We start from the raw sequence: 10,000 nt of genomic DNA on the forward strand, positions 1-10,000 counted from the left end.
CTGAACCGTGGACCTGTTTAAAGACCAGATGGGGCATAAAGTGCCATTAAAGTACACCTGAAATCAAAACTAAACAGATTATCTCAGCACATTTATAGTCATAACAGTGTTAATAACTCATCTCTAATAACTGATTTATTTTCTCTTTGTCATGATGACAGTAAATAATATTAGACTAGATATTCTTCAAGACACTTCTATACAGCTTAAAATGACATTTAAAGGCTTCACTAGGTAAATTAGGGTAACTAGGCAGGTTGGGGTAATTAGGCAAGTTATTGTATAATGATGGTTTGTTCTGGAGACTATCCGGAAAAAAAAATAGCTTAAAGGGGCTAATAATATTGTTCAGAAAATGAGTTTTAAAAAATTAAAAACTGCTTTTATTCTAGCCGAAATAAAACAAATAAGACTTTCTCCAGAAGAAAAAATATTATCAGACATACTGTGAAAATTTAGTTGCTCTGTTACATATAATTTGGGAAATATTTAAAAAGAAGAAAAAAAAAATCAAAAGGGGGCTAATAATTCTGACTTCAACTGTATATTACATTAGAAAAAAAGGCCTAATGTAAGCATGTAGCATATTAAAACCCTGCCTAAGCATGTTATAAAAACATTTTCCATATTTAAGTTCTCCTTGAGTCGATCTTTTCCAGACAGATCCTGCATAATTTAACGTTAATTGCTCTGTAATTGCGCTGAGAGGTCAAAATGAAGAGTCCATTCAGACGTCAGCAACAGCGCATCAGCTCCTGTTAATCACCATCAGTAAACTCTGCAGTGTTAAACGGCTTGTATTTAGCACTGAGGACAGTGAAATCTTTATAGGCAGTTGAGTTGTGGCCTGGTTTACATTAAAGTGATGTATGGATCATCAGACGGCTTTTTTCTTTTTTTTGGCATTAAAGCATTTTGAATGACGACTGATGCTGTGAATAAATCATCCTTGAGCTGTTTGATCTGAATCTGAATCTCTGCACAGCTTTATTCGCATTAGAAAGCCTGAATCGAAGGCCTGGTGGCGAACATATTTAACACGCGCGCAAAACATGGAGGAAATAAAACAGATTAAACATGATTATTTAATTATCTTCAGCTTTAAAAACATAAATCTCGAGACAATTTAAATAATTAACTGATAAATGAATAAAAGTGAATGAATGAATGAATGAATGAATAAATGAAATGAATAAATAAATGACATAAATAATAAAAAAACACAAACTAAACATAAAATAAATAAATAAATAAATGATTAAATGAACGAATGAATAAATGAATAAATAAATGAATAAATGAATGAATGAATAAAATGAATAAATAAATGACACAAATAAATAAAAAAATAAACACAAACTAAACATTAAATAAATAAATAAATAAATGATTAAATGGACGAATGAATAAATGAATAAATGAATACATAAATGAATGAATGAATAAAATGAATAAATAAATGACACAAATAAATAAAAAAATAAACACAAACTAAACATGAAATAAATAAATAAATTAATAAATGATTAAATGAACGAATAAATAAATGAATGAATGAATGAATGAATGAATGAATGAATGAATGAATGAATGAATGAATAAATGAATGAATGAAAAAAATAAATGAATTAAAAACTTTGGTAATCAAATCAAGCCTCACAGCTCATAAAGATATTTGGTTTTTGGCACTTTACATAAAAAGGTTTGGGCACCTCTGGTCAAAATGTTTGGCAGTCCAGTTTTAGCTGAGCATGCATGGATGAATGAATGAATGAAAAAATATATGAATAAAAAAAATTATAAATAAATAAATTTATAGATAAATTCATTTTAAGAGGTTTCATTTGTAAATCATAATCAAAAAGTCTAGCAGTCCAGTTTTTGCTGAGAATAAAAAAAAAGTAAATAAATAAATAAATGTATTGGGTGTGATATGTAAATCATTGTCATAAATTTAAAAAAGTCTAAGAAATTTGTTGATAAATAAATAAATAAAATAAACAAAAAAATAAAATAAATACAAATAAATAATAAATAAACAAAATAAAATAAACAAATACAAATATAAAATAAACAAATAAAAATAAATTACAACAAATATATAATAAATAAATAAAATAAATTAAAAACTAATAAATTAATACAATATATGATGGATAAATAAAAAATAATAAATTACTAAAAATAAATGAAAAATAAATAAATAAATAAATACAAATATACAATAAAATAAATAAATAAATAAAAATTAATTAATTAATTAATAAAAAGAAATGAAAAATAAAAACAAATTTCAATATATAAATAATTAATTAATTCATTCATTAGGTGTGATATGTAAATCACTGTCAAAAATGGAAGCGATTGCTCGGAATTAATAAAAAACAAAAATTAAATAACTAACTAACTAACTAACTAACTAACTAATTAATTAACTAAATAACTAACTAAAAAATCAACAAACAAAAGGAAGGAGAAGAGGGAGAAAAAATTGTTTGTTTAAACAATAAAAATTATTGTTTGAAATAATTCCCCTAAAATAAAAATATCCAAAAATCAAAATATTAGTTGCAACACAATAAACTGTTGAATTCTGACAGCTGATGCATGCAGAGTTTTATTTTTCTGGATCTCCTGAGTGCGTAAAGCGTTCTGCAATGTTTGCTAATGGCGTGTTAATGCGTGTGCGCAGGTCACGCTCAGATTAGTGTTGTCTGATGGTCATCCAGCTGTTGTGTGTCCCGCTGGAGGAGTTCTGGACACGCAGGAGCCCATCTGTGGCCCTCAGGAGGACAATAGCGGCAGATCTGGCCCTATTCAAGCCTTTGTGCTCTTAAACGCAGGGGAGGAGACGAACAAATCAATGACTGCTTCAGATCTGCCTGCCTAACCTACTGTGAACATGTGTGTGTGTGTGTGTGTGTGTGTGCGCGATAAAGAGTCTTAGATTTTGTGTGTGTGTGTGTGTGTGTGTATATATATATATATATATATATATATATATATATATATATATATTTAAAATACTTATTTTTATACTATATAACCTCTATAACTTGATTGTTTCAAGTTTATTTAACAGTTTTGAGAAACAAATAAAAAAAGCAGCATTATAAAAAACAGACTTTTTGATAAAATTACAGTTGAATCCAAACTATATATATAAAAAATGGTTATTTAGCGAGATTAATATGCAGCTATTATTTTATTTTTGGCTTGCATGCAAATATATCTCTACAATTAAAATTGTACAGTTTTTATGCTACATCAATTACTTATTATGTCATGCTTATGTGTATGTAAACACACGCCCACACACACTTGTGCATATTTTCACGATGAACAGTTTAATGTGGACCCAAAGCACTTTAAAATATATATATATATATATATATATATATATATATATATATATATATATATATATATATATATATGTGTGTGTGTATTTAGAAAAAAAGTGATTATTTAAATACAATTAAAAATTTAACAAGAGCCTAAAATATTATTGTTTATACGATTAACATAATATTGTTAGTGGTTCTTTTCAATTATTTGTTTATTTATTTATATATTTCAAGAAAAATCATTAGATCATTAGCAAAGTTTTTTATGAATAAATAAATGAATGATTGAACAAATACATAAATGATGAATTAACAAATGAACGATTAAAATGAATAAACTAATTATTGAGTGAATGATTAAATAAATGAATAATTGGTTAAATTAATAAACAAATGAATAAATAAGAAAATGAATGAATGATATAATGAAGGAATGATAAAATTAATGAATGATTAAATGAATAAATCAATTAATAACTAAATAAATGAATGATTGATTGAAAAAACAAACAAATAAATGAATGATTCCATGAATGAATGAATGAATAAATGAATGAATGAATGATTACTTGAATGAATGAATGATTATAAGATTACATGAACGAATGAATGAATTATTAAATAAATAAATAATTGTAAAAAAAATGAATGTATGATTGAATAAATACACAAAAGAATGAATAAATAAATGAATGAATACATTAATGATTAAATGAATGAATGATTAAATGAATAAATAAATGAACGATTGAATGAATGAATACATAAATAAAAATGAATGAATGAATGAATGAATGAATAAATAAATAAATGATTGAATGCATGAATAAGAGAATAAATGAATAAATAAACAAAATAAAGAAATAAATTAATAAATAATTGAATTAATGAATAAATTAATGAATGAATGACTAAAATAAATACAAAAAATAAAAAAATAACTAATGAATGACTAAATAAAATTAATTTTAATAATTAACAATGATTAAATAAATGAATGAATAAATAATAAAAGTAAGAATGAATGATTAAATAAACAAATAAATAAATGATTGAATGAATAAGGACACAAATGATTAAATAAATAAATAAATAAATAATTGAATGAATGAATGAATCATTAAAATAAATAAATAAATAAATGAACTAATGAATGACTAAATACAATTATTTTTAATAATTAATAATGATTAAATAAATGAATGAATAAATAATAAAATAATGAATGAATGAATGTATGAATGAATGAATGAATGAATGAATGAATGAATGAATGAATGAAAAAATGAAAAAATAAATACATAAGTGCTAGTGCTGAAATGCACATATAGTATTATAGCCCAATGTTTGCTTGGGCGCTTGAGTTTAGGATCCGCGGCTACACAGAACTGAAATCCAAAGAGATGACAGCAGGTAAAGCTCTGGATGCGGTTGTCATGGTTACCTGGTCGTTCCACCTGAAGTCTGGGGTGATGCTGAGGCGGACGCGCAAAACGGTGCGGGTGATTGGCTGAATGCTGGACTCCAGCAGGATGGCGGGAATCTGATGAACACACTGCTTCACCTTCAGACCGATGTTCACGTGATGCAGCATGTGACCTGCACACACAGACACACACACACACACACACACACACACATTTGCAGCGTATGTTAGACTGATAAACAAGGCCCACTGTATCTTTATCAGTATAGACAGAGCATTATGACAGACTGACCGATCTCGTCTTTGCCCATGTCTCTGAGTTTGTCGATGGTGAGGTTCTTGTCCTCCATCCGGGCCAGCGCTGAAGCCGGAAGTGTGTTGAACTGTCTGAGCGGGTGAGCCCAGCCCCACAGACGCTTGTCCATCACCTTACACAGATTCAGCAGGCGGTAGGTCATGGCCGGCCAGCGCTTCCTCAGAGCCATCTCAAACAGAGCCCGCATGATACGAGCTGCGTTCTGCACACAAACACACACACACACACATGCAATCCAAAGACTCGCTATCACAGACACTGTAAAGAGACTTGCTATCACTGCACTATATATATATGTATAGGGCTTGACATTAACTTTTTTTGATCACCAGCCACTGTGGTTAGTAGATTTCCAACATTAGTAGCCACTCACCATTTTTACTAGCCACAATTTTGTTGCTTGGAAAATATATATTTTTTATTAATAAATGTGACTTTGACATGCTGACATGACTTGATTTAGATGTTGTGTTGTCCTCATGCCTCCTCATTTAGTTCACTGTTTGTGTGTGTGTGTTGTGTGTGAGCTTGCTCGCTGTGCATGAGCAAATGGGTTGTGTCGCATTGCAATTGGTTTTTATTTCACATGAGTTTTTTAGGGCTCAAATTAAGGATTTATCTCGGACCACACCCAAAATAAAATCTTTATTTCTTAGCCACACATTTTAAATGTGTCAAAACAAGCAGATATATAGCTGTATACATGCACCTTTTATTTGACAAAACTTTTCTCTTTTTTTTTTTTTAAATTTGACATTTAAAAAGATCTATTGTCATGCATCTAAAATATGCACAGTAATCTGTCCTGGCTAAAGATCCCAGATCAGCAGTTACTACACATGAATGGGGAGTTCATCTCATATTAAAGAATTGCTATTCGCAAAGTATGATAATTAAACTATATTAACAAAATAACTGTAAGCAAAAGAAAGCAGGTGAGTGATAATGAAAGGATGATCATGTGCCTGAGTATAATTAAAAGGAAAGCAGTGACTGCTGCTGCTGCTGCTGCTTACAAAATGTTTGCTGCTTTCACGAGCATCGCTTTTAGTCCAGTCTATTTCAAAGAGAACCGATCGCAGCAGTTGTGCTTCCTCTACAGATGGTTGTTTCATGCAAGTAAACGGGAGCGCGCGCGCTTTTAACAGTCGTGCGCATCACATCACCTGTGTGAATAATCGTCCTCTCAAGGTATTCACCTGCTTTTGCTTGCGCGAACACAGTTATTGTTGTCAGTCGTGCTGCTTCTCGATTCTAAGATCACATTTGCGCGCATATTGGGCCATGCTTATTGTCGAACCCTGCTTTAAGAAAACTACAATGTACCAATTATTTCCAACCTGCCAAAGTGGCTAGAGGGAGCGGCTGTCCAACCCGCCGAAGCTGAAATCTACACGCATTTGGCAGGCTGGCGGGTGTTAATGTAAAGCCGTGCATATATATATATATATATATATATATACAGTTGAAGTCAGAATTATTAGCCCCCCTGAATTATTAGACCACATGTTTATTTTTTCCTCAATTTCTGTTTAACTGAGAGCAGATTTTTTAAACACATTTCTAAACATAACAGTGTTAATAACTCATCTCTAATAACTGATTTATTTTCTCTTTGTCATGATGACAGTAAATAATATTAGACTAGATATTCTTCAAGACACTTCTATACAGCTTAAAGTGACATTTAAAGGGTTAACTAGGGTAATTAGGGTAACTAGGCAGGTTAGGGTAATTAGTCAGGTTATTGTATGATGATGGTTTGTTGTGTAGACTATCGGAACAAATATAACTTAAAAGGCTAATAATATTGTCCTTAAAATGGTGTTTAAAAAATTAAAAACTGCTTTTATTCTAGCCGAAATAAAACAAATAAGACTTTCTTCAGAAGAAAAAATATTATCAGACATACAGTGAACATTTCCTTGCTCTGTTAAACATCATTTCACTGAAAACAATTATTGAAAGATGATTCCTTGGATTTACTTAATTTTTTTTAATGTTAAGTAGTTGTAAACAATTTATTCGGGCCGAATTTAAACAAACAAATTAAGTTGAACATTATTACATTTTATGTGTTTGTTTAAATTAAACACAAATAAATTGTTTGCAACAGTTCTGCATGCAACACTTTTTTCAGTGTTGGAAAATATTTAAAAAAGAAGAAAAAAAATTTAAGGGGGCTAATAATTCTGACTTTAACTATATATATATATATATATATATATATATATATATATATATATATATATATATATATATATATATATGAAGCGTTCAGATGCAAAAGTCGCTAAACGCCACTTCTGCCAAAAATGAGATCACAAACAAATAGATTTGCTTTTAATCATCCAAATCCCAGCATCAGTACATTCAGAAAAAAAACAGTTTGTTGGCAAAAGCCGCTAAACTCTACCTGCCTTTGACAGCAAAAGCCGCTTTATCCCGAGAGCCAATCAGAAGCGCGACTTGAATCATATGTTTTCAAAGTAGGAGCGTGCTGATCCGCCGGCTTTACAAGGAGACTGTTTTATTCAGCTTTCGATGTTAAAAGATGGAGTTTGATGAACTGGGTGAGCCTGTCAAACCCACACTAACATGGGGAGAACATGCAAACTCCATTCAGAAATACCAACTTACCCAGCCGGGACTCCAACCAGCAACCTTCTTGCTGTGAGGCAACAGCACTACCTACTGCGCCACCGTGCCGCCCTGTCTTGATTCAGCTCACTTTAAATAAGCAGCCGAAGTCTTTTTTTGCGTGTATTAAGGTGTCGTTTTAAACAGATGTGTCTTCTCCTTACATTTAGTTCCTAATCCCGAGCACATTTGATGTGATGACTAACGTCCACTCTCTCTGACTGCTGTGTGTGTGTAAATCAGAGGCGAGCGTGTGTGTGTTTGATGCTGCAGTGTGAGTTATGCTCAGAATCCCACATTACTTTGATCTATAAGGTGCAGGTTTGCTCGTAGATCTGAGAGCTATGATGGAGCGCTCCGTATACGTCACTGATGGATCCAGCAGAAATGGACGAACGTTTGCGCAAAAAAGGAGGAGGACAAACACCTGCCGACCCACATGTGCTGTTTAACAGGCCACAGGAGCCAGAGAAACCCTTTCATCCGACACTGAGCTGTATGGAGGAGAACCAGCAGAACAATTCCACCATCGTCCAGTGAAAACACACACACATACACAGACACACACAGGCATGCACACACAGGCATGCACACACACAAATGCACACGCACGCGCACATACACACACACACACACACACACACACACACACACACATATACACACATACACACACAGACACGAGCACGGACATGAAGTCATGCACACATATGCACACACGCAAGAACTTACACAAATGCAAGCATGCACATGCGCACGCACACACACACATGTATGCAAGTACGCACACTCATGCATGCACACGCACATACATGCATGCACACAAACAAACAAACATACATGCGCGCACACATACACACACACACACACGCGCACGCACGCACACACGCACTCACACACACACCCACTAAAAATGAATGTACACATACACACAAATAAATACACACAGTGTCGGCAGACATACACACAAGCATGCTCACGCAAACACATGCAGAGACACACAATAAAATTATGATGTTTTAATGCTTTAAAAAAAGCTGTTTTGCTCACTAAAGCTGCCTTTATTTGATAATCAATACTGTCAAATCTGTTCAATTGTAAATTGTTATTGCAATTTGAAATAATAGTTCTTTTATTGATGTTTCGTAGTTGCAAAACTAGCTCATTCCTACAATTCAATGCTGAATTTTCTTTTTTATTTTGCAGTCTTCAGTGTCTGAACGTTGTTTTACTGGAAGTTGACATGAAGATTGAATGACACTTGATGGGAAAAAATTAAACAAACAAACAAACAAACAAACAAATAAATAAATAAATAATAATTAAATAATAACTAAAACAATAATAATATTAAATAAAAATTTACATAAATAATTATAACAACCATAATAATAATAATAATAATAATAATAATAATAATAATAATAATAATAAATAAACAAATAAATAAATGAATAAAATTATAATAATAATAAAATACATAAATAAAACAATAATAAATATAATGAATACATAAAATAATAATAATAATAATGATAATAAAAATAACATCAATAATAGTATTATTATTAATAATTATAATAAATAAACAAATTAATTAATTAATAAATGAATAAAATAATAATAATAATAATAATTAAAAATACATGAATAAGACAATAATAAAAAATAATGAATCAACAACAATAATAATATTAATAATAATAATAATAATAATAACATCAATATAATAATAATAATTATAATAATAATAATAACAATAATAATATTAATAACAACAATAAATAAATAAATAAATACATAAATAAATAAATAAAAAAGAAATAAAAAGAAACATCAATAAAATGAATAAACAAATGAATAAATATTAATGAATAAATATTTATTGCCGTGGTCAATATTATTAGCCACCTTAAGAAAATATTATATTTTCAATATTTTTTAGGCTACAGACCAAAACGCTGTAGTCCAATGAGTTGCCTAATTATCCCGATTAAGCCTTTAAATGGCACTTTATGCTGAATACTAGTATCTTGAACAATATCAAGTAAAATATTCCATACAGCCATCATAGTAAAGACACACACACACACACAAATGAATATATATAAATTAGAGTTATAAATATTCTAGTATTTTCCCAATGCTTTTGCAAGTGCATTAAACTGAATCATTACACACCAAACCGGCTCTGAATCCTCATTCACTCAGCATCAAACTCTGAGTCTCTACTCACAATCTGCAAACACACACTCGTCCATCTCTCTCCCC

At 30.5% G+C, this 10,000-nt stretch overlaps 1 protein-coding gene across 2 annotated transcripts in view; it reads right to left on the reverse strand.

The window, feature by feature from the left end:
- ascc3 (activating signal cointegrator 1 complex subunit 3) overlaps window positions 1-10,000 on the reverse strand; it is a 260,712-nt gene that overhangs the window by 58,053 nt on the left and 192,659 nt on the right. For both annotated transcript variants that reach the window (XM_073925683.1, XM_073925682.1), the window contains exons 21-23: window positions 5,066-5,291; window positions 4,792-4,946; window positions 1-13 (exon numbers count right to left, since the gene is read on the reverse strand). The exon at window positions 1-13 is cut by the window's left edge and continues 86 nt beyond it. In XM_073925683.1, the coding sequence (XP_073781784.1) occupies window positions 1-13; window positions 4,792-4,946; window positions 5,066-5,291 (394 nt within the window). The remainder of the gene's footprint in view (window positions 14-4,791; window positions 4,947-5,065; window positions 5,292-10,000) is intronic.

Source organism: Danio rerio, chromosome 16 (assembly GCF_049306965.1).
Source record: "Danio rerio strain Tuebingen ecotype United States chromosome 16, GRCz12tu, whole genome shotgun sequence".
In the NCBI taxonomy this organism is placed as follows: Eukaryota; Metazoa; Chordata; class Actinopteri; order Cypriniformes; family Danionidae; genus Danio; species Danio rerio.